The 25,690-nt window shown below is 35.5% G+C and overlaps 6 protein-coding genes across 6 annotated transcripts; 4 read left to right on the top strand and 2 right to left on the bottom strand.

Annotated features, from left to right (window-relative positions):
* Positions 1–14: 14 nt before the first annotated feature.
* Positions 15–1,754, top strand: LOC108573304 (UPF0609 protein C4orf27 homolog). The gene is made up of 5 exons (XM_017935708.1): positions 15–190; positions 290–847; positions 911–1,059; positions 1,120–1,358; positions 1,432–1,754. The coding sequence occupies exons 1-5, from the start codon at positions 56–58 to the stop codon at positions 1,740–1,742; spliced, it is 1,392 nt and encodes a 463-aa protein (XP_017791197.1). The 5' UTR covers positions 15–55; the 3' UTR covers positions 1,743–1,754.
* Positions 1,755–2,067: 313 nt separating this feature from the next.
* LOC108573297 (myotubularin-related protein 10-B) lies at positions 2,068–5,159 on the top strand. The gene is made up of 10 exons (XM_017935698.1): positions 2,068–2,405; positions 2,536–2,730; positions 2,805–2,960; positions 3,045–3,169; positions 3,254–3,406; positions 3,478–3,782; positions 3,855–4,001; positions 4,073–4,245; positions 4,320–4,490; positions 4,600–5,159. Exons 1-10 carry the CDS (start codon positions 2,343–2,345, stop codon positions 5,068–5,070), a joined length of 1,959 nt encoding a protein of 652 aa, XP_017791187.1. The 5' UTR covers positions 2,068–2,342; the 3' UTR covers positions 5,071–5,159.
* Positions 5,160–6,096: 937 nt separating this feature from the next.
* On the top strand, positions 6,097–8,417 carry LOC108573232 (probable dolichyl pyrophosphate Glc1Man9GlcNAc2 alpha-1,3-glucosyltransferase). The gene is made up of 7 exons (XM_017935621.1): positions 6,097–6,551; positions 6,655–6,927; positions 6,999–7,155; positions 7,226–7,435; positions 7,489–7,728; positions 7,793–7,941; positions 8,009–8,417. The coding sequence occupies exons 1-7, from the start codon at positions 6,409–6,411 to the stop codon at positions 8,415–8,417; spliced, it is 1,581 nt and encodes a 526-aa protein (XP_017791110.1). The 5' UTR covers positions 6,097–6,408.
* On the top strand, positions 7,902–11,329 carry LOC108573261 (NADH dehydrogenase [ubiquinone] 1 alpha subcomplex subunit 9, mitochondrial). Its single transcript, XM_017935655.1, has 8 exons — positions 7,902–7,941; positions 9,361–9,597; positions 9,768–9,976; positions 10,041–10,334; positions 10,408–10,577; positions 10,649–10,777; positions 10,851–11,031; positions 11,116–11,329. The coding sequence occupies exons 2-8, from the start codon at positions 9,552–9,554 to the stop codon at positions 11,290–11,292; spliced, it is 1,206 nt and encodes a 401-aa protein (XP_017791144.1). The 5' UTR covers positions 7,902–7,941; positions 9,361–9,551; the 3' UTR covers positions 11,293–11,329.
* A 1,576-nt stretch (positions 11,330–12,905) lies between these two features.
* Positions 12,906–15,011, bottom strand: LOC108573331 (leucine-rich repeat-containing protein 15). The gene is made up of 3 exons (XM_017935739.1): positions 14,946–15,011; positions 14,266–14,388; positions 12,906–13,970 (listed from the first exon to the last, which is right to left on the bottom strand). Exons 1-3 carry the CDS (start codon positions 14,961–14,963, stop codon positions 12,906–12,908), a joined length of 1,206 nt encoding a protein of 401 aa, XP_017791228.1. The 5' UTR covers positions 14,964–15,011.
* A 4,665-nt stretch (positions 15,012–19,676) lies between these two features.
* LOC108573315 (protein tramtrack, beta isoform-like) lies at positions 19,677–21,263 on the bottom strand. The gene is made up of 2 exons (XM_017935722.1): positions 20,303–21,263; positions 19,677–20,230 (listed from the first exon to the last, which is right to left on the bottom strand). The coding sequence occupies exons 1-2, from the start codon at positions 21,261–21,263 to the stop codon at positions 19,677–19,679; spliced, it is 1,515 nt and encodes a 504-aa protein (XP_017791211.1).
* Between the last annotated feature and the right edge of the window lie 4,427 nt (positions 21,264–25,690).

The following is a 25,690-nucleotide window of genomic DNA, read 5'->3' on the forward strand; positions in this document are numbered from 1 at the left end:
TGGATTTTTTTTGAGGTTATTTTTACTTGATTTTTGGCGCGGTCTAACCTAAAAAATGTCAGACAACGAAGAGCTGCAATTTAAAGCTTATAGAGAAGACAAGCGAATTCCGTGTCGGTATGGAAGTAAATGTTATCAGAAAAATCCAACGCATCATGAAAAATACAAGCATCCGCCTACCAAAGATGCGGTATGAATTTAAAAATATTATATTTTTATTTAAAATTTTATATTGCTCATGTACGTTTTTAATTGCAAATAAATGTTTAATTTATTTTTTTATTTATAGAAAAATAAAAATACAACAAATTACGCAACATTAGGTAAAAGAAGAAAGAAGAAAGATAGTAAAGAAGCATCAAATAACTCTCCAGAGAAGAAAATGTCAAAAAAGAATGATGACACAAAAGATGAAAGCTCACACAGTCCTTTATCTGTTGTAAATGATACTATTGATGAAAAGAATGATAATTATTATGAAATTGGTGATGAATCAACAAGCTTAAATTGTACAGAATATGTAAAAACTTCTAATAATCAAATCACCATCTTGTCACTATTAAAAGATGCCAAAATTAATGTTGAAAATGATGAAACACTCCAAATCAATGCACAGAAAGTTATTTCCCATTTATTTCTTACTGAAATGCCAGAAGACTTTTTTCAATTTTATGAATTCTGCAAAAGTATCTCTGACATAGATTCTTTTAATGCATTAAAGAATGTTAATTTGCAATTAATAGGTCCTTATGATGTGTTCAGAGAGAAATTTCTAAGTTTTAAGGTTGAGGACAAAGAAGTATTATTGAGACATTGGAGATATTACTATGATCCACCAGAATTTCAGGTAGGATAATTATAATAAACATTATTTTATAATTATATTTATTATCTACAACATTTTTTACAGACCATTATCAAGGATAATGGCAAAGATGGTTTGCATTATGGTTATTGGAGAGATGATGCTTCAGAGAAGCCTGTATTTGTAGGGAAGAACAAAGTAAATGTGAACTATTTAATAGAACCAGTTGCAGAAAATATATTTGGTGCTATTGAGTAAGCGTTCTATTATTTAAATTATTCATAAAAAATTAAAATATAACTTTTATTTTACAGTGCACACATAGGAGAAAAATTAAAATTAACTTCTCCCTTTGATAGACTTCGATTAGCACAATTACACCAAAAACTGAGAAATTTTGCAAAAGAGAGGAAAATAACTTTGGAGAAAAAGACAATTAATATGCAAGCCAGAGAAATGCAAGTTGTTGCAAGGACTTTCCACAAAGCTGGAATTGTGGTACCTTATAATAAAAAGACTCAATTAGGATATAGAGATTTGGCAGTAAGCAACAGTAAGTTATATCATTAAAAAAAGTAATTAAATATTGTGAATTGCAGTTCAGCAAGTAATTGTCTGCATCCTAGGTGAATTGCATAAAATTCTAAAACAAATAGAACATCCTCCAATACCAGAGGCTAGGAAAACACCCATGTTAAAGCTTGAAGAAGTGATAAGATTGACAATAATTGCAGCTGATGAATGTGACTTTGGCACTGTTTTGGAGCTAGGCCATGACCTCTTTTCTAGTGGCATTTCCTACGTTCAAACAAAGGCACTGAATTTGCTTGCACTTGCCTACAACCTTTTACAGAAACCACAGTTCTTGGAAATTGCCCAGGCACATTTGAAAGACAGGAGAAAGAGTTTAAATCTGAGTGTTATTCAATTCTCTTAACAATCGTCCAACAGGAAGACAGTCAATTTCAGTAATCAAATAAAAGTTGCTTAGAAAGGTTAACAAGAAAGAAATGAATTATATTTTAAAACACTTGAATGAATCTTTTTCTTTTCATACCAATAAAAAGTGTTATTGATCAATAAATATTTATTATTTACGAGTTTCATTTTATTTTAACCAAAACTGAATTTATTCGAACCGAAGAAAAGATGTTTTAATGAATTTAAAAGAGGTTAGGAAGTCCGTGTTACACGATGTCAATTTTCTGAATGTATTGCGGTGACAAATGCGAACTCAAGGACTCATAGCAATGAATGGAACGCGAAAGCGGCGAACGAAGAGGAAATTGTAGAGAAAACTGTTCAGGATGGTTCGAACGGAGGGTTATAGTGTGATTTTGTTCTGGGTCGGGAAGTGAATTTCTTCTCGTGAACTCAAACAATGCCTAGCCTTCAATTTACAATGATAATCGCCACCGATCAGACAAGAATGGAATTAAAGAGAAACTAATAAAAGCAGAATCGAGTGCCGAGCGGAATTCTAATTTTCTATGGTTTTAGTTCAACGCAATCGACGTAAACTGTTCAAACGTTCGCGATGGAAAGCAAAAGTTTTAACAATTTCAAAAGTTACGTAGGTCTGGAGGAACATGAGATGCAGGTAATTGTCTGCTATTTTCTTATGTAAACATTTAGACATAACCTCATTGAAAAAGTATAATGGGGACTATGAATAATTCTTGTCTTGATATATTATCAACTATAATAATGTTGGAATCCATTATGTACAGCCACTGGGTTCTAGTCGACGTAATTCTTTAACCGAGAATAATGTAAAATTGTTACCCGGTGAATGTATGGTCACCAAAGCACAAAGTGTTCTTATGTTTTCACCTGTCAGTGATTTAAAACAAGGAACATCTGGCATTTTATCTGTTACAAATTTCAAGCTTACTTTCATCACGACTGAAGATACAAATGGAGAAGTAAGCAAATTTCATAAGAATAATAAATATTTCAGTGTTTGAAATTTTTTAAAAATGGATATTTTTATGTGCAGGATGTGGCCCGTCAACAGAATCATCTCTATGGATACATGGATACATGTTTAACAAACATACAGGATATTTATGTAACTGTAGGGGATAAGAAAAGAAAATTGGTACCTGGAAATACAGTACCATCTAAAGTAAAAGGAATATTTATTATTTGTAAAGTAATTATTTTTTCTACTTGTTATTAACAATGTTCTATAATTTCTGTCATTTGTGCTCATTGAAACATACATTATGGATTCTAGAATTTACGAACGTGGTCCTTTTCTTTCAAATTCTCACCCATTGGAGATGGAAAAAATCTTTTGCAAGCATTATTACATCATACTTTTCCTAGTAAACACGATTTGTTATTTGCTTATGATTACCAGTTAGTATTTCAAGTAAAAATTAAAAATTAATATCAAAATATGTAAAATAAGTTTCTACTGTTTTTTTTTTTTTTTGGTTTTAGAGAAGCTTATTATAGTAGTCTTGATAAAACTGTCCGCTTATTTCGGGACATTTCAGACTGGTATAATGAATTAGAACGAACCATATGTAATGAAAAGTTCAGAAAGTTGTGGAGACTGTCTACAGTTAATATAGACTTTAAGCTTTGTCGTAGGTAAATGTAATTCATAATGAAAGTCTGGTTGCATCTCGGACAACGTGTAACAATGTGAAATTTCTTTATAGCTTATCACGGTATATTATTGTACCAGCATCCATTACTGATAGTCAACTAATGGACGCAGCTAAGCACTTCCAAGGCAGCCGTCCACCAATTTGGGCCTGGTCAAGTGCACACGGTGCTGCATTAGTAAAAATGCCTGAGCTTTCGCCGTTGGTTACCAACAGAATGCAGGAGAATATCATGTTCGAGAATGTCCGCAAAAGTCATCCACAAAAAATGCCTCCGATTGTTTTAGAGTTAAATAAAGACATTAATATAAAGTTAATAGCCATAGCTTTCTCAAAATTTGCCAGTCTGTGCTCTCCAGGTGAATTACATTTATTTATTACCATTATTTTTATAGGATGACAAATATCTTTACATAATATATTCGTTTTAGAAAATATAAGGCAATTTTGGCTTCAGGATAATAATTTTTATTCGTCCGTGGAGAACACTAAGTGGTTGAAGTACGTATCGTATTGTTTGAGTAAAACTGTCGAAACTTGCAATCATCTTCACTCAGGATTTTCTGTTATTTTACAAGGTAAGCAAAGAAAGAAATTAAAATACAATTGTGAATTTTCGTATTTTTAATTCAACATCGCCGATTTTTAGAAGGCGCTGGCACAGATCTTTGTTGCATTATATCGAGCTTAGTCCAATTGTTGCTTGACCCTTATTTTCGTACTTTAAACGGGTTCCAGTCACTTTTACAGAAGGAATGGGTTGCCGGTGGACATCCATTTTGTGATAGATTAGGTCATATTGCAAAAAGGCCCATGGAGAAGGTAGGTTTAATTGAATCTTGCATGCAGATATATCTTTCTATTTGTAAATTTATAGTATTTTTGTTTCTCGACAGTCTCCGCTATTCCTTTTATACCTTGACTGTGTTTGGCAATTGATTCAACAATTTCCAGCGGAATTCGAATTCACGGAAACGTACCTGACGACTTTATGGGACGCTGCCCATGTTTGCATTTTCGACACGTTCATTTTCAATTGCGAGAAGGACCGAGTGGCGGCAGCTACGGTACTATCTCTTAACATCTTTCAAAATAAATAGACAGTACAAAAATGACGATGAACTTTATCACTTTCAATTCAATAAAACTTTGGTTCTAAGAATACATATCTTGTAGGACCCAGAAAAACCTCTCGTTTTACGGAGCGTCTGGGATTGGAGGGAGCAGTTCAACGACCAAGATATTTTATTGTTTTACAATCCTCTGTACAATCCTCGTGTAGCAGATTCGAGTGAAAAGTGTGAGATTAAACCGCTATACCATATCGCGACCATAGAACTTTGGACACAGTGTTACTTTCGTTGGATACCGACTTTGGAGATCCGTAATGGTGGACAAAATCACATAGAGCTTTACGTGAGACTACTACGAAACGATGTGAATCAATTGAGAATGAACATAAATGGCAACTGTGGATCGCCAATCAATAAATCGAACAGCTATTCTGTACCAATGAACATCGATAGCTTCTATCCGTTTTCGAATAAAAAATCGGGCAACTCAGTAAGTGCACCGATCATGAACAGCTCTATCCTTGCTACAGAGAGCTTGCTAGAAGCGCAGTCTTTGATCACTGCAACCGACTGATGTACATATCTCACGCTAACAATTGTTCTTTTTAACATTAGAAAAAAGGAGAGATATCTCTGTTGCAGTTGCAAGGAGATTAAAAGTGCAGGAGCATTAGGAAAAATTTTCTTAACCCTTTCAGTGCCAAGTTCATCTAACATTCGAATGAAAAAGGAACTACTGACCACTTATAAACAGAAAAACGATCATGTTTCTTGTTTTTTGTGCATTGATATATTTATTGTTGTAAATATGAATAACTTGAATTTTTTCGTAAAAGTTTTCTTTATACAAAGTTATTCATCTAACTCGACAACTTTAAATTACTCGGTTAGGTAAAAAAATGTAGGATGTCCCGTTTAAAAAATGTAACCTGTAAAGTTTGACGTGTGAATAGTATAGAAAATATGATTACCTTGAAATCATGTACTTTTTGTTTCATAAATAATTTAAAGTCGTCAAGTTAGATAAATCATCTTGTATAAATTTATTAAAGTCTCCTCGGTTTGTTTAGTCTTTCTTAAATTGACACTTGAAGGATTAGACATTGCATCATTGAATGATAACACTTTGAAAGTTTCCTTTTTTTATATATACTGTAAGTTGCATTATGAAATAGCGTAATTAAGGAAAACTGATATTTAATAACATGCTGATGTTGCAAATTATATATAACAATAAACTTATTTTTTCTAAAAAACTTTGTTTTTTCTACTATCTAAAAAATAATTAGAAGAAATCAAATAAGGTAGTAAGAGATAGTGTCAATATGCATATTAGTGATATTGTATAACCACTAAATTTTTCGAACACGCTAAAGCGGTGTACGCTACCGCAGTCATTCGGGAAGTAAACGCGCTCTTTTTTGCTGCGAGTAGAGTCAGGAGCAGCAGCCGGAGCCGGAGCAAATGATATCGACAGTCGTAAATGAAGTGAGGACAGCGATAGCGGTGGGAGTGTAGGTCTATAGGTAGGCATGTGTTGGTACGTTCGTAAGGTGTTCCGCACCATCATATCGGTTACTTTTTTCGATGTTTACCTACTTCGAAGCTTATACATATATAGTATGTAGTCAGTGATGCCAGAATCGTGGGCCGTGGGCGAAAGCAGTTACCCCCATTATGACCTACCGCCGTGTCCCACTATACCGTCCTTGTGCTCTCACACAAGTGTACCGGTAGCTCTGTCGTGTGCGAAGCCTGTTCGGCTTTTTCCGCCAATAATCTCCACCACATTCCTGCAGTGCCCTACCATAAGATTTGCTGTACATTGCTCCGGCTTATTTTATTACTTTACATAGAGTAACTTCGTGAGAGGTCTTACGCTAAAGCATGCCACGTGAAATATTTTCTAACAATGAATATTACAAGTGATAAAACTATTTCTGCATTGAAAAGGAAAGAGATAAATTTTTTATCAGAAAAATGGAACGGAAACAGAATTATTTTCCGTATTTTCCTTCTCGTTACGTGTTTCAAAGTACTTCTGATTCCCACATAGTATGTTTCTTTGTATATTTAAAAAAATATTGTAACTTTGTTATTGTGCATTTTTCTCTTTAATTTTAAGGTTATATATACATAGGACAAATTTGATTTTTAGTCGTTCTACAGATTTTGAAGTACACCGCAACTGGCTTGCTATAACACACAGTTTGCCAATTAAAGAATGGTATGTGAATGTAAAATCACAATGGACACTGGATTATCCACCACTATTTGCGTGGTTCGAATACTTTCTCAGTCATGTAGCAAAATATGTTGATCCTGAGATGCTCAGAGTAGAAAATCTGGATTATGCATCATCCAATACTATCTTCTTCCAAAGGGGCTCTGTTATAGTTTTAGATTTGGTATATGCTTATGGAGTTAAAGAGTAAGTATTTAGGACAACATCAATATTCTTTATGCAAAGAATGTTTAAAATACATTTTGTATTTTTTACAGAATTGGAAAAGTATTCTGTACCTCATTTCATAATTATACTATATTTGTAATTTTATCTCTGTGCAATATGGGATTATTAGTAGTAGATCATATACATTTTCAATACAATGGGTTTTTACTTGGTATCCTTCTATTAGCTATCACTAAAGTTTCCAAAGTGAATAAACAGGTAAGTAAGAAAATATGATCTTACTTTTCCATAACAATTAAACAGCTTATATTTTCAGACATCTGCCTTACAAGGAACTCTATGGTTTGCTTTGCTATTGAATTTGAAACACATTTATTTGTATGTGGCACCAGTCTTTTTGGTGTGGTTGCTTAGATCATATTGTATGAATGGTGGTCAATTTTTTAAACGTCTATTTATGCTTGGAAGCATAGTTATGATCACTCTGATGATTTCATTTGGACCATTTGCTTCACAATTACCCCAAGTAAATAATATTACTGTGTGTTCTTTTTCTCCAATTAATATTAATTATTTTAGGTATTTTCAAGGTTGTTCCCACTCAAAAGAGGATTGGTTCATGCATATTGGGCAGCAAATGCTTGGGCATTGTACATAGGTGTAGATAAAGCAATATCGATAATTTTGAAAAGATTAGGATGGTTAAAAGTAACAAAATCAGCAGTAATGACTGGTGGTTTAGTTCAAGAACAATCATTTCTAGTACTACCAACTCCTACTCCACTTATAACATTTTCATTAACCCTTTTTGCGATACTGGTATGTATTATATTATACTGATACTTAATATTACCAATATATCTAAATGACATATAAATTGCAGCCTGCTTTATATTATTTGTTATTCAAGAAAGACTATAATACAAATTCAAAACAGTTTATAAGGTGTTTAACTCTTTGTGCTTTATCCTCCTTTGTATTTGGATGGCATGTTCATGAAAAAGCTATTTTAACTGCTATTGTGCCACTATGGTAAGAAAAAATTGAAATTAATTATTTTATTGAGAATAAAAATTAACTCTTTTTGAACATATTTTAGTGTATTAGCTGTAATTGACAGAAATGATGCTAGAATATTTCTAATTTTAAGCAGTGCTGGACATACTGCACTTTTACCACTGCTTTATCCAAGCAATTTAACTCCATTGAAAATACTGTTATTACTAGTGTATATGATTGCATCTATTCTAGTCCTCACTAGGAATTTCAAGCAACACTTACTTTATTCTTACGAATATATATATGTCATTGTTTTACCAGCATTAACAATATACGAAACAATATTACACAAGTTAATACTTGGCGATAAATTACCATTTTTACCTACTGCTATTACTTCAGTATATTGTGCAATAGGAATAATTTATTCTTGGATAGTCTATTATTACATGTTCTTACAAAATCAAAATGACTTTATGACCAATGACCAAAAAGAGAAAAAACAATAACATTTGTATAAATTTAAATATAAAATTTTGTTTGTATTTATTGTTATATTTTTTAATTTCACATTTTCAATGTAACAATTCAATTAACTGAAATTATTTCTCGTTTCATGGGAAATACGTTTTACAATAGTGTTAATTTTTTTACAACGCAGTAATTCAAATATAGTACAGTATAATTAACCGATTTATAAGTTAGAAGCTGAATCTTGTAACCGTAATAAAGTTTTCGTTCACTCATTTTTTAATTATTTAATTATCATAGCAATTATTTTAGTCATTTCTCCTCTCGGAATTCTTACTCCGAATTTATAATGTAAAATAGTTTTGTTATAATTTTTTTTTTTAATGTATACAGTGCATTCGCAGTACAGTAAATGCTCTCACATTATCCCTACTAGTGCTCCCTTCACATTGTTCACTCCGCTATTCCTACGCCTATGTTATCTTTCTCGGACACGGTTAAGCCTGCGATGTACTATACATATGTTATGCAATACGCGACGCGGTTCTTTTAACGAGAGTTCACAGCTTGACAGTTCATAATACAATAATATAACTTTTTTAATTTTACTTTTTTTTATCTAAAAATTTGTTTAACATATTGATGAGACTTTTCCGATTAAAATCAGATTAAACATGATATAATTTAGAACACATTTACTTTTCAACACTTATTGAGTAACTTATTTCATTTCATCATTGTTTTGAATAAATTATAAAAACGGATTGCCAGGAAAATACATAAAATATCTCTGCACATTGTTCGTCCAATACATAAGTTATGCCTGGACAATGTGGAGGTACAGCTTACATGGCTTTTTTATACAGAAAAAGTTAAAAATAAAAAAGTTTAAGTATCGTCTTTATTATAGCATTTGGTACGCTGGTGTTTAAATATCTCGGTTGCCTCAGCTTTTATTTCGTTATCATGTTTTATTCGTAGCTTTTGTTTGGCGAACTACAAAGGCGAGCTGTGAGGCAGAAAAAATAGTCTGTCTACGGAAACTGCCTCAATTCGGTTCCAAACTGGGGGACAATGTGCAAGAATTTACTGTACCCCATTCTTAACAAAGTATTAACCAACTTAAAAACAAATTCGTCTCTCTATTGCCGCCATCATTCGTGGGTGAACGGATGACAGACATGGCGGCCGTGATTCTGAAAGTTGTACGAGCGACAAGTAAGTTTACTAATTTTACTTGTTAATCATTTATTTTAAATAACTTTGTGATAATGGTAAATGAAACAATGATTGTAGTTCAATTGTTTATGTATAACCTATACGCGTCATAAACGCATTAGTGTTCTATGCAATTATGTAATAATAACGATTTGGATTGCGTGATACAGGGAATCAGAATGTATACGCTACATGCTATACGGTACAGAGCCACGATTACTCTTCAAAACCAAATATAATTAAGAATCCTACTACAGCCAGCTTGAAAAGAGGCACTGGTGGTCGCAGTTCTTTCAGTGGCAAAATATGTACAGTATTTGGTTGCAGTGGTTTCATTGGATCCTACTTACCTGTACGATTGGGGAAAATTGGTTCTCAGGCAAGTAAATACAAAATATTATCAACATGAGACCTTAAAGTTGATGTTGCGTGTTTTCTTACAGATCATTCTTCCACACAGATGTGATCCATATCGTGTTCGGCAGTTGAAAGTAGGTGGAGATCTTGGACAGGTTTTATACCACCCCTTTGATCTCAGAGATGAGGAGTCAATAATCAAGTGCATGAAATATTCCAATGTAGTTATTAATTTGATTGGAAGAAATACTGAGACTAATAACTTCAGCTTTAAAGATGTACATGTGGAAGGAGCCAGAAAGCTTGCTAGACTTGCTAAGCAATGTAACGTAGAACGATTTATTCATATGTCATGTTTGAATGCAGCAAAAAAACCTACAGTAGGTTATTCACTTGCATTAATTTGCTATTTAAAGCAGTGATATTCAGTGATTGTATATTTCTTTTTTCAAGCCGTTGATGTTGAAAGAGGGCTCAAAGATTCTTCAAACAAAATGGGAAGGAGAACTTGCAGTGAAAGAAGAATTTCCAGAAGCAACCATTATCCGCCCATCTGCTATATATGGACAACGTGATAAATTTATAAGCCATTACTGTAATGAATCAAGGAAGATCTATCGTTCGTGAGTATGTTTACTTTAAATCTTTTACAATTTGTATCATTGTAATTTCATGGATCATGAATTCTTTACAGATACGTAGCATTGTATGACAAAGGGGAAAAGACTGAAAAACAACCAATACATATTCGTGATGTAGTTTCAGGTATTGTAGCCATCATAAATAATCCTAATACAGCTGGTAAAACTTATCAATTTGTCGGGTATGTAGTGCAAATAATGCTGAGTTTAAGTCGAGGTTTGTATAGAAGAATTTAGAATTTTTGTTTCTTTTAGTCCGAAACGATATAAATTGAGCGAATTAGTTTCATGGATGTTCGATATAGCGTACCCTTTTCAAAAAATAGAAATATTAGAGTTGAGAAATAATGTAATAACTAAATTGAAAGTTGCTTTCTGGGAGACTGTACTGCCGGTACATCCTGTTGTCGATTTGACCTGGGAAGTAATAGAATGTGTAAGTGCACTTAAAGTACTTCAATATTGAAGTAAACCATAAAGATCTCAAAAGTAAAAGGCATGTTCATTACGTTCTGTTTAGCATCATACTACTGACAAGATAGATCCCACGTTACCAACTTTAGAAGATTTAGGCATAGCACCAATAGAAATGGAGTCTATATTTCACTATGAGGTAAACACGTATGCAGAGGACAGAGCTGATGCCAGAAATTTAGATAAAATGAAATCAGCAACATTGAAAACTATTCTAAAATAAGGATGTCGACGTTGTTTAGAGTTCTTACAAAAATGGAATGTCCCAGTTTCAATAAATTAATATTAGGAATACATTGTTTCAATTTATCTCTTGTACCATATATTTATATATTTTAGTAATGTTAAACGTTTGCGCTTGTAAATAATTTTTTATCGTTTATTAAATGACAGATCACTTCTAACTACAATAAAAGGTTACAGCATTTATTATCTTTTCGTTTATACGTTATATGTTAGATGTTGGTAAAAAATATAAGCTAGTTTGGTCCTCGGTTACTATGCTGACCGAAGGCCACGCAGACTTTACATTACAAGTGACAAGAGAGCAAATATTTCTCTTCTTTCTTTTCTCATAGTTTAAACGCACGATTTTCTGTCAAAAATTTGTGAAAATAACAAAGTATTCATAGGTAATCTAAAATCTTTAATTTCTGATTGATGATGAAGAAAATTAGGCCACGAAATAAATCTTTTGATAAAAATTTAAGATAAAACTGTTAAAAATCTTATGAATTATTAGTTTAAATATACATATATGTATATGTTCATGTAACACATCTGACTTTTTATTAGAGCGGTTATTTTATCCAAGGAAGACTACTCACATGATCAGTTAATTCTCAGAAGATCAAAATGTTTCTAATTATATCAAATTTAATGCAGTATTAACAATAATGTGAAACAAAACTTTAAAAATATCTATATCTTTTAATCTGAAGATTCTTTTTTTATCGAATGTTAACTTTTCCTAAGAAAAAGCACAAATCAGCGCTATTTATTTCGTTCAAACCACGTGAATTTTACCCTCTCAATAAAGTATTCTTATATAAGTTGAACTTATCATATCCTTATTACTTATATACTTTCATTATCGTTGATGAAAATTATAGGTTCAAGGGGTTAACACGATATAACGTGGTAAATGTGTCACTTGTTTGGAATTACCTTTAAATTACAGAATAAATCCAAAATGGATGCGGTTTCGCTAATCCAGTTACATGGATCAGTTAAAGCTCGTAGTCGCATGCTTAAGATTGTGCGAGTTATAATAATCGAATACAGTGAATGATAGAAAAAACGTTCTCGATAATGATCTCACAATGACGGATCTGTAACAATAGTCAACCATGCCAATTTTAAAGTTCTCAACTTGCCTGATAGTTTCATATTTGATTTTAAACATTTTGCTATAATTTTGTAGAAATATTTATAGCAATTACGAGATGTAATTACTTTCGTGGGTGACTATTGGTACAGTAAATTCCTATTATATAAAATGACTCAAAAATAAGAAAAAATGAAAATAGAAAAGTTGTGAAATACATTTCTCTAAAAAATTTTCCTTCATGTCCTCCAAATAGAAATAATTTGAATGAGGAATATATTCTCAAAAAGTTAGTTGCTACTTTACCTCTCCCTTTCATTTAATATCTACAGAAATGTTAAACTAAATTACAACTACTTGCACTTTATCTTTAGATCTTAAGTAATTTAATAATAAAAGCCACCATAGAATCTGCTTTAATAACCAATACTCTAAAAAACAATACAAATTCTTCCCACTACAACCCTGTGATGATATGCAATCGGTAACATTTTTAAGCTAACCTCACTTCATTGAAAGAAATTCATGGGGAACAGAAGAATAAGGAACAGGGTTGTAGGTAGTGTGAAGACTCCAATTACACCAGAGCCCAAGTTGTCCTGTACAACATTGTCATGACACCTGGCTACCAAATCGAAATCCACAAGATTCATCAGTTTGCCATTGTACTCAATAGGAGAGATACAGAAATTCCTCTTCTGAAAGTCGCTGATAGTACCATTCACAAAATCGCTTTCCAACACATTGTGGGCCTGGCAGTCGCATGGAAAGTGGTTATCAATGGCACTGATGGAGTTCACTTCAAGATTAATATCTCTGGCATGTCTAGGTGCCTCTAGCACATGGTTTCCATGAAATCTCAGCATCTCTATGTTATTTTCATACCTCAGAAACAGCTTCTCAATCAGATCGATCTTGTTGTTAAGTATATTTAATCTCTCCACATGACTGAGCCCAGCAAAGGCAGCTCTTTCAAGAATGCCCAGGTCACTCTCTTGTATGTTTAACGAATGCACATAGGACAGGCCACGGAAGGTGTATGACTGGAGGGAAGACAGGTCCATGTAGGTCAATTTCAACAAACCAACATGCTGTAGGCCATCAAAAGCATCTGGTTCTATGGTTCTGATGCCATAGGGGAAGATTAGATGTACAACGTTGGTCAGACCAGAAAATGCGTGAGTCTGGATCCTGAGCAGAGGATTATTGCTCAAGAGGATCACACGAATGTTCGACGTACCAGCAAAAGAATACCCTTCTATATAACGGATCTTGTTGTTGGCCAGCAGTAACACTGACACATTTTGCAGGGCGGCGAATGAGAACTTCTCGATGAAAGGTAGAGGAGTGTGCTGTATGGAGAGCTCACGTAGCCTACTTAGCCCTCGAAACGCAAATGGACGTATTGTGGAGATGTTATTACCATCCATCATTAACTTCCTGAGGACTCTCAGACCGGCGAATGCGTCGCCTTTTATTATTGGGAAGTTGTTCTTCGTCAGGGACAGTTCCTCCACTGTTTGAGGCAACTGTTGGGTGGGAATGTCTTTTAGCCCACCTGTATTGCAGAGAACCTGAAAAAACCAAGTTTCATCAATTTCATATTAATTCTTATTTCTTTCTGGTCAAGTATATCTTTTGTTTTTGACAGCTGAGGTACATTCTAAGTGATTGATTTCACTTAAATCTGTTTTAGAAAACAGCGTAGTTGATGTTGTACGTGATATAAGTCTAATTAATCGCGGATGAACGACCAATTTAGCTTCTGCTAACTACTGATCAATTCCTAATCTAGTTTCTGATCTGGATTCAATGAAATTGAGCCAATTTTTGGACTGTAAAGTACTGGTAGAATTTTTGCTGAGTTACCTGTTTCGGGGAAAGGCAAATGCATTCTGCAGGGCAGTCCCAACTTTCCACTGTAGTGGTCTCCTGTTCCAAGGTAAGTTTTAGGCTCAGCGTCGCTGTCCACAGCAGGTAATAAATGCAGATCTGTAATCAAATAATCATAAAAATTTTATAAAAAGAAAAATTAATTTTTAACTTATACTTATTTCCTGCTCCTGACAAAGAGAGTCAAATCTTCGAAAGATTACCAAGAGAATAAGCAGTTTGATTGAAGATCGTTCCAATTATCAGAATCCTGTTTTACTTTCGATTGTTGCACTCCACTTTCCCCTAGGCGAAAATTAATTATACTCTGAATATATTGATTCAAAGATTACGAAAAAGTACCAAAGATTAATAAAAATCATCAAATATCTGTTTCCAATGGTAACTTTGTGCTCTGTGTTAATTTAATTAATTTCGCCAGGTAGAAAAAAGAATTTCACCCGTAAAATTCAGTTCGACTTCTTATTTTCAGACAAAAATTGCTGTCAAACAGTCCTCTTTGTTACGATGACATTTAGAGAGCAGGAAACTTTCTCTGAAGCATCTGGTAGAAGAGCAACGACAAAAAGGGCATGCAAATGTTCGCGTATACGCACAGAGGAAGCGCGGACAATGTTTCGAGTGGACGCACGCGAGGCTGTCACTCTGATTTGTACCTGCGCTCTGCAATACATCAATTCCAGAGTTTTTAGGGCGCATGCCTCAGCATCCGGGAAAACGTTGCGAGCAGCTGCCGTTGTTTCACACCAGCGTGTCCTGAAAAAGGCCAAAGATGTTCCAGGGACCAAAAATTTTCTTTCACGTATGCACTGATGCTTCACCGTCGTGTATCACGCGGTAACAACGTACACGGGACACGAGGAGCCGCGAATTACGTTACTCACCGTGAGAACGATCAGTTAGGCACGGAGGGAGATCCGCTGATTGACCCCGGGAGGACACGAAACGGGCCGGAGAAATTTCGCTATCCGTGGCCGCATTCACCGGCTGGGCTCGAGGCTTTATTTCTCCTTAACCACCCTCTCCCACCCCCTGGCGAACGATCTGCGCAAGCCCATAATTATTCTCTTCGTGCGCGGAGCGTGGAATGAGACTTATTAAAGAGATAGAACTATGGTGTAGTTCTCCTCCAGAGTGAGGCACACTGACCTAGGATAACACGACGCGGTCCCTTGTGGTTTTGGTCACCGTTGTTGATACGTTTATGTAATTTCTATCTGTCCTTTGCTTCTGCCGTTCTTTTCTGCTGCTCTGGAGATATTTTGCTCTCCTTGGCTCTCCGTCGCTCTCCCTCGCTCTGCGTGGTTGCACATTGCTGAAAGGTGGTTTTGAAAGATATGGGAGTCGATTTGGAACCGATATGAGCGATAACGGGCCAGAAATTGACGATCAAGTTGTAATAGAAATGTGGAGATTTTGATCTTAAAAATTTTGGAAGATCACCGATCATTTTAGAATTGTAAACACGTTAAAAAAATATGTTTTAACTTAATATTTGTCTTAAATATGTTATTGTTAATTTACCAAATTGAAAGATCTCTCTGTCTGTAATTGATAACGTGTTTCCACTCTTAAGACTTTGCTTCAACGTCCAATTACACCGCAAAGTTAACTCTCCGCTTTTTTCACCATGTGCTCAAGGCTGGGTATCCCGCGGCTTGATTGAAATTCTTCCTCGCGGCGATATTGGCGCTCTGTCTCTGACAGCGTGACGATCAAACGAAAAAACCGCTTGAAAGACAACTTGAGATAGGTGCAGCTTTAAAGTGGAACTCTGAAGAGGGAAAATCGTCTGGAGTATTTTATTTTTTCCAATTTGGTCATTCATTAATAATCGTTTGGTTTTTGTTCATTTAATTAATATAATTTTCTTAACATAAATAAACACACTTTGCCTCAATTTTATGGTTCATAGTGTATAATGGCGCTTGTAAAACTTGCAACGTGATACGATGCTTGGCCAACAGGAAAAATAGGCCTCGGGGTGGTCTCATCAGCATAGTAGTGTTGCTGCTACCAATGTTGATTTAAGACTATCGTCCAAACAATCCAGACTCAACAAATATAAACACAAATAGAATTTAACGGGGATAAATCGTGCTTACAGTATTACTACTGCTCCCACTTACATCTGTCTGTAAGATAATGGGCGATTTAATCTGATCACACCAACGAAACGTTCATGATCCTTGATACGTTTATATGCATCAAAGGAAAGATAAAATTTATTATTATTCAGTAACAGGGAATATGGAAAAGAGATTGATATTAGTTAAAAAATAAATTTTACTAGCTATCAGAAATTCATCCTCACTGTTTTATTGTAAAAAGATGACTCTTAAACATCTATTCGCATATACATAATGACAAACAGCATCTCATGACTTTCTTATCAGGGTAATATATTTCAATAACAAACTTGTACAATTCTAATAACATATGTCCACATAGTGGAAAATGGGATGTGACCCGTAATTATGGTGGAAAGTGTAAAATATAGAAACTTACAATTAATCAAAAGTGCTTTTTAATGTGTGTATATGTACGTGTGTGCGTGTGTTGTGTGTAATGTGTGCAAATTGTCAACGTAGCAAAAAATCAGTCTTAAAAAATAATACGACGCTAGATTTACATACAATAAAAAGGCATAATTCGATAATAAACAGTACATAACTAAGATTTTAAATTCTCATAAGGCATTCAAGGTTGCGCCTACACAGCGATTAGATTATATACTAGTACATATATAATTGTGCCGGATTATTTCTTTTTCCACGTATTTCTTCAAAAAATTCATAATTTTCACTGTATAAATTTGATTATTTTTATTTCAAATTCCTTTTTTTTTATGGACATCTCCAATCGCGTATTTTTATAGTAGTGATATGTCTTTGAGCACTTCTTTTACATTTTTCCCCTTCTTATTTTTATATTATATTACAATTATATGCTTCTCCTCTTTGCTTTGAACACAGTGTTTTCAGGTATCTACATAGTCTTTTAAGTGTTTCAGTCTAAGTTCTTTTAATTGGACTATTCTCTGTCTGTTTCAGGACATTTCATTTTGTCTATTTCTTCACTATTGCTATATATTTTTAGTTATACATACTATGAATTTCACTATTTTTTTTTTTCTTTACTGTTATAATATGGCTTCATCACCTATTGATGTTGAAATCAGTCATTTCTGGATATAAATATCATAACCGCATTGCGATCAGTGTACAGGTACAGTGTTACAATCATTCTATTACAAAACTAAGAGAATTCCATTTTCACCTGAACTTTATATCTCTCTGTATAGGTAATTGCAATTTACAAACATTGTTCCATACTCTTCACTACTATTGCTGAAAGTTATAAAATTTTAAATTAATATGAAACAAAGTACAAAATGTTCAGATGAAAATGGAACATTGTGTCATATGCATTATGTCACCTATATTCTGAGGTAAAACAGTTTCAAGGCAGCTTTGGTTTGTACTTATCAATGAGAATCCTGTTATAGGATCAGTGGAACAGTAAAACTTGTCCAAAAGTTGAAATAAAAGGTACAAATAATGGACAGTCTTGTCAAGAATAAAAATTCCAGCTCTCTACTAGGTCTGTTGTAATCAATTTCACTATATGAAAGCTTGAACCAACAATTATTTTGTACATTGTAGAAAATCTGTCTCCACATCAGGAGAATCTTTACTGCTGCAATAAAATCAGTAAAACAATTGTATCCGACGTTTACTACTTCTCAAAATGATGGATAACGTGAAATTCAGACACAATGATTTACAGACAGGCCTGAGAACATGATTTAACAGTGATCACTCTGTAAATTACTGTATCCAGTCACTAAATGGCTGGCCTCAACATAAATTTCAGAGAACTGCAACTCTTCTACTCTTAATGAACTACATCATAGTTAAAACTTTATATCTGTTCATAATATAATAAATATTAAATAAAAACACGGTTTTGACGAGCTGGTAACGCAGATTCGGCTCTCTATCAGTCTTACACGTTAATTGAACATGATCTCTGTTCGTTGTACAATGAGGTAGTTCGTTCTATCGTATTTATTGTAATGGTAATTAATGCGTTAATTATTTGAGCAATATTGCAGCTGTATCCCAGGGCCATGATCAGTAACGATAATGTAACCTTATAATTAGCAACAAATTAACAGCGATTAATCATTATTCAGTCGATAACACGAAAGTTATGTGTACAACTTTTCCTTTCTCTCTTTAACCTTTTTTTTCTTTCAGTTTTGCTTTCTCTAGATTATATATATATTTTTTTTTCGCATATAATATATAATCATGTCGTGTTGACAGCATTTAATGCTAAAGACAGGAATATCTTTCTTATAAGAAAAAAAAAAAAATTGTTAAAATAATATTCTCTCTCTCTCTCTCTCTTTCGTCCCCTTTCACGCGGCTTATATCTATCTATCTATCTATGGATATATATATATCCATTAAGGCTCTATAAAATAGTACTACTGTGTAGATTGCATATGACAATGAAAGTATCGAATCACAATGATTACAAATTAATTTTAAAAGAATATGCATACTACTCACTGGTCCGAAAGTGTTTAAAGCTAATGCGATTCAAATTACTGTTTATGTAATTTGCAATTACTATCTATTCAAACGTATTATCATTGAAAAAACAGAGAAAAAATCCAAGATGTACAAGTAAATTTCTTAAATATTCAAATGAGAAAAGTTTTCACTAGGTCAATTGTGATTATTTTGGTTGTACCAATAATTTTCAACAATAATTTTAATCAATAATTCTCCTCTACGATAGTATCATCCTCTCTTCTTTTTAAATTCACAAGATGTAATGACTTCTGAAGGCACCATTTTTACCAGAATAGTTAGCATTAGGCTTTAACAACTTTGGAACATAATTGTTGATTACAATTTTCAGTCTCTTGTATCCATGATGCATGAATCAGTCTTGTGCAAGGTAGTCTTAGAAAAGGATTCCAAGAATCCATATCCCAGTACCCTTATACCAGGATTGTTCTCATGAATATACATTCTATGGCTCCACTGTTACAGTGGAATTACAGTGGCCATTTGTTGAAGGCTGACCTACTTAATCAATTTTCAGTTTGGTTGTATCTTTCTCTTGTTTCCAGGTATAATATCTCGTGACCCAAGAAATTATTAGATAAAAATCATTGAAATTCACATGTTGCTTCATCAGACACAACACCGAGGTCCCTGCATACAATTTCCTTTAAATCGACGATGTCCTTAAGGTATCTAAAAACTTCTCGTTTGTGTAATTATGTAACCGAAAAATAGTACGTCTAGTTGTTGCTAGGAGAACTGCTCCTAGTGGTAACGAGAGATTGAAAAGAAGGAGGACCTGCATTAGTTGTGGTTGCACGCACCAGAATCAATATCCTCCTCCTGCTTGATCACCGACGACGGTGGAACGATCACACGGACATCCGACTTACGACTCACAGAGAGATCTTCCACCTGATCTTCGTTGCTTTGTTGCTTTACAGAATGCACTATAGGGCTGGAGGTACATCTAGTGGCATCCAGCATCTCTCTATCTATTGGCGCATCCTTTGACTTGTATGCATCTAATGTAGACTCAGGTCCTTCGATCATGCTACTATCATTCTCGTTTTCAGAGAGGGCGCCACCATAGATGTTTCCATTCGCGTTCCCACCAATCCCGTAAGGGAAACAGGCGCCACTGCCATTCGAACCGCGTTTGAATGGCCTTGATGTCGTGATTCCCAGCTTCTTTACCTTGTCGTAAAGTGTTCTGGAGGGTACTCCGTACTTACGTGCCGCCTGGAGGGCGCTCATTCCTGAACGCACTGCTTCTATTGCGGACATGATGTCATTCCTTGTGTACTGCTTATAGCGTTTCCATTCTGGCTTCTGCGTTGGTACATAATTTGCTATCCCTAAAGGAAATGGACTTTTAATTTATGTTCACAAGTGTAACTTCAAAAAATGAATGTCTGTATCTCCTTTACCTGGTTTTATATCTGCAGGATACGACTGAGGAGATGGTTGCTTGTCATCATCATCCATCATGGACATGTCGGTGTAAGGACTGTGCGCAGGTTCTCCGTGAACCAAGTCAATGCTGCTATGTCTGTCATTATCATTCGATGACCCATTGCTATTGGTTCTAAAATGATTCTCATGACTGTCTGGTTGTAATAAAGGAATTCCCTGAGAGCTATCAGCATGACCTTGGCCCAAGACCGTCCTCAGTATCGGCGTGTCCCTGTTCATAAACATATTGGAGAGCTTTTTGCGCTTTAAAGGCGAGGTTTCATAGCCGTTGTCATAGGAACCGGCGAGTATGGAACAGTGTTGTGATGGAGGCGCTGCTTGGTGACTGGAACTGGAATGAGACATAGGAAGCCCCGATAATGGCCACATTGGCAGTGGTAGGCGATTGCTCCTGTCGACTGGAGATTTTCCGTAAATGTTGTAAGAGGTTCCTGTGGAGTGCGGGGGAGACGTGTGACCGCTACTGTGCGCTGCACTGCTCGTTGTGCTGGTACTTATGGCTGGAGGAGGAGACATCGAGGTTTCAACCTCCTCTCGACGACCCTGTGAACCATTCTCCTCCACCAAACCCTTTACTTTCAATACTTCTGCAACTTTCAACAATCCAGCCAATTGTTCTTGGGCTACGTTTACTTCTCCTCGATACATGTACTCGAGGATGGCCTTAATTTCGGAATATTTGACGTCTTTCAACACAACGATCGGGTGCTTGCACGGTAAGTCGATAAAGAGGGTCTGGAAGTAAGAAGAACACGCCGCCAGGACCATCTTGTGGCACTTGACGGAGGCGCCACCTTCAACAGCTAAAGTCACGTCAGTAAATGCCTCATTTTGCAGCAACTCATCGAATACGGTCAGTAAGTTAGAGCGATGGTTGTTCCAACGTAGGCAATACTGTTGCGACGTGCTCGCCATCTCGAACTTTGTCTGCAGAACAGGGTCTGGAATTGTAATAATCAATCTTTTTCTTAATTTTAGGTCTATAAATTGTATAATATAAAAGACGTAATCTAAACTTAAATTTGAAAATCTAAATTCTATTGTGTGAATTTAAATTTGAAATTTAAACTTGAATATTTAGATTTAAATTTGAACGTGTCCAAAAGTACAATTTGTGGACACAAAATTGGTCTCTGACCATTAGGCAGTTAATTGAAAATCAAATTTGTGAGGAGTGAGTCACACACGTGAAATCACCCCTCGTTAATTCCAAGAAAATGCGTAAATGGGATTGACGCACTGCGCATGTACAGAACGCATGTTGAGCGTGCAACGCATATGCATAAATTAAAAGTCCCTTCATGATTAATAAATACAATAAATACAAGCGACAAACAATTTTAAAAGAAATAATCTACAACGGCACAAAACATTCTTCAAGATAAATTCGTTCCACCGCGATACATCGATACTTTATACAGTGCAATTAGTCAAACACATTTTCATTTATTGCAACATTAACACATTACCGATCGGATAAATTACAGTGGAATACATGAATAAGATTTCATGACAATTGATAATGTCAAACTAAAAAATAATCCATACAAGGTGAGTCATGAGGTATTTTATCATTTAAGAATTGAATAACTTTTTGTTTGTTAGGTTTTAAAATTTTTGTTTCAAATTTTGAAAAAAGTTTATTCAATTTTTAAATGGTAAAGCGTTTTGTGGGCCAGCCTGTAGTACTGACATAAAATAAAATTTCCTAGAATAATATATGAAAACAATATATTATTTCGTCACCTGACACTGTTTTAAAGTATTGCAAAGGCTAGTGCTAACTATGCCGTTGTGATTATAAAAATTAAATAAAAATTATGTTAAAAAAATAGTCACAAATGAAAGTGTTCGGTAACATTGTAAATATAACTAAAAGGAACAACTACACGGTGTGGACTATTTTTGTGGTCGCCATAACAAATCTAGACGCAATATCGTGCAAACTTACTCGTCTAAATGATCTCTCTCTTTCCTTGGAACGCTGGCGCCGCAACGATGTTCAAATGGCCGCCGAGGTGTACACTAGGAAACGCACGAGGGGGCTAGCGTGCGTGTGCACTCGCATTCGTTGGGCTGAGAACGTTGCCGCGAGGATTTAACTGCTAGTGAACGCGCATGGCGTATGGTGCGCGTGCGCGGAACCGCCGATCAAAACAAACCTCTCCGCGTCCCTTTCATCATCGCGAACGAATGGCAGACACTACTCTGTCTCATCTATTAACCCACAGTTCAATATTCTGCGGCGAAAAGAAAACTTTAATCTTCTATCTGTTTTCCTCTTCTTATCTTCACCATATGCCTGTCCTTGTCGTTCTTACGGGTTTTCGTATTAGACTTTCGATTATCTTCATTGACGTTCGTTTCTTTTTTAATGGTTGTATTTCGTTGCGTTATTCGTACCTCTTGATTTAGGTGTTTCAAATGTACTTTTTGATTGCAACGGCCTCATTGATCGACGCGACACGAGTGCACACCCGCAGCAGAAGAAAGTTGAAACTTGAACATAAACCCTCTTCCACGGCCTACTCAGCGACCACTGACGAAGCGTGCGTGGAAGACGCTGGTCATGGCTAGGCTCTCGCATAGGGGTGGCCGTGAGCGTGTGTCGTGTGCTGCTGTGTGCGTGCGAACGCGCAGTAGCGTAACCGGTGGCTCTCTCGATGAGCGAAATATTTCCACGCGTGGACTTTTAAACACATTCGCTTGCTGAATGAAACCTTAGTAATATATGAACGCCGTGGGAACACGTGTGTAATTAGAACATCTTTTGTCGAACGTGGTCTATGGGTAATTAGCGGGCTTGTTTAACGAGTAGATTATCGCTAGCAAACTATACTCTCGCGATAAGAGAAAATGAGCAAACATCTTTGCAAGTATTCGAGGAAATCAGTATTGTCATTCATTAAAGTAATGTAATTGTAAGTGTAAATGGGGATTTACCATTGATAATAATTGCTAATTTTGGTTTACTAATTATGGAAGATATTTTCGCCTAAAAAAGAAGGCACAAATGGCGGAGTTACGCCACTGAATGGCACGCACAAGGAGCCTTGCACGGTCGTCGTCGTCCCTAGTTGCACGATCGGCCAATCACACTGCGTCTAGGCAATATCCTGCGGGGTACGGCGCACACACGTGCAACTATACATCATTTGCGCGTGTATGCGTGCGTGAATGACGAGACGGCGCTGTGTATGTGCACCCACGTCTTTTGCCCTCGTATCAGCACTAGCGATGCCCATTAGATTCCCTTTTTTCTCGCAAGTTTTCATGCTACGCAACAAATATCACTCGCCAGCTCTTCCTACCACAACCTTTTTTTTTAATTTTATTTTTCTTACAATTTCTTCGTAGCAAAATTGTTCCATCATGATTATAACATCCCGACAACCTTAAAAATAAGATAAATAATTTGTAATAGCTTTAAAAAATATAATTTATTAAAAATATGTAATTATATATGAGATAAATATCTAAAACGATAATTTCCGTAATTTTAGTGTTTTTCAAGATTTTTTCACAGTGGAGTAGAATAGTGAAAATTGAATACGGTGGAGTGTTTGAACAATTTCAGGCGTATTGAAGCCATCGCTGATCACAAATGTGTCTGCGTGTGCGAGAAGAAATGAAAAACCTGCGTGTCTGTATGGGTCCCCGAAAATTGCCACCACGCCCTGGCTTTAAATGCGGCCGCTGATTGCGCCTGCTTCCTCTTATAAAATGCTCCAAAATTTTTTCCCATGCTTCAGGCATCCTCCTGATCTCCACGCAAATCAAACAATTTTTTTCCCCCCCGCTGCTCTCACTCTGTATGAAAATACCATTACTTGGAATTAACCCTTCTACTTTACAATCAATTTAACTTAAAAAAAAATTATAGAAACGTTTAGAAATAAGGATTACATTCGATCAGAATGGAAATAAAAATTCATATGACGTTGCAGGATGAATAAATGTGGAGGTCGGTATGAAACATGGCTAAAAGAGCCTGCCAGCCCTTTCCTCGTCCCTTCTCCTCACCAGTGAATGCACGTGGACGTCGTTTCCTGTTTATCAGAGCTCGCGAAGTGGCGCATTAACAACAGGGCCGAAAATATGCGGCTTGAGTTCTGTTATCTTGCACGGCAAAAGAAGACGACGAAGACATGATAAAACAGGTCACGATAAAAGAAAATTGTTTCCCTGCGTGTTCACGCGCACGCATATACGACTATTTTCTAGCAGGCACGGTGAGAGTGTGTAGATCATTAGACACGGCCTCTGGGCGAGAAAAAAGACGAGGGAAAAGGAGGGAATGCGAAGCTGCTAAGGTGAATCCTTGTACCGTTGCTCCATCGAAAAAAATTCCATATTCAACGTCCATCTGCCTCCACTTCCACCGTGTATTGTCTCTTACACGCTAATTTAGGAAAATTGGGATGTCTGTGGCGTTTCTAGCGGTGGAAGTCACCTGAAATCAATGTCCGAGTTAATATAGTTAAAGGAATACTATTTTATAAGAATCATTGTAAAAATTAACGTATGTAATTTTATTTCTGATTACATGTATTTATATATTCTTTGATTACCTATGTTTACATTATGCAGGGTTATTCACGTAACTGGACAAGTCATACATCTTTTCTGATTGCATTTAAAAAGAAATGTTAGGGGAAAACAATGAATGAATCTTTGAACCAGTTGCATGAATCACCTTATATATGTATGTGACTATCTGTATTCTCATTTATATTTTACATTCAACCGTACTACGTTTGCAGTAATAGGTTTTTGTTTGGTCAAGGTGGCTATACTTAATTGAAGACATCCATCTAGTGCTCCGAATTTAGCAGCAAGCCGCCTCTCCCTCTTGTCTCAGGATGAGCGGATTTTCAATAAAAAACTCAGAACAAGCGAATAGGCTAGCTAGGGGCTGTTGCATGCGTTCACAGAAACGTCTATAGAAAGGCAAGTCGGTGATCGAGTTCCAAGCGACGGAGAATATATTGTTAGTGATAACTATAGCAACGTTGCACATTATCTATCGTGAGCAAAGCGATGATAGAGGGATACCGACTGTTTGCTTATCGCCTCTACAGATAGCATGAAAGTCTTGATTTTCTATTCTCGCGTATTTCATGTTTCTCAGTTCTTGTTACAAACTCAAAGGAAAAAGATTTTATTCAAATCGTTCAACTAGATTAGGCTAGATTGTGTATTAAAGTATTACAAATAAAATAAATAAACCATTAGATCACCGTCCATCTTGTCTGAAAGATACGAAGGGGAAGGCATATATGTAGGCGTAAATTTTCCAATGGTGCAGGGAACTTTTACATGGATCTGGGCCGGTTTCTAGA

This window comes from Habropoda laboriosa, unplaced genomic scaffold (assembly GCF_001263275.1).
Source record: "Habropoda laboriosa isolate 0110345459 unplaced genomic scaffold, ASM126327v1 scaffold134, whole genome shotgun sequence".
Taxonomy (NCBI): domain Eukaryota; kingdom Metazoa; phylum Arthropoda; class Insecta; order Hymenoptera; family Apidae; genus Habropoda; species Habropoda laboriosa.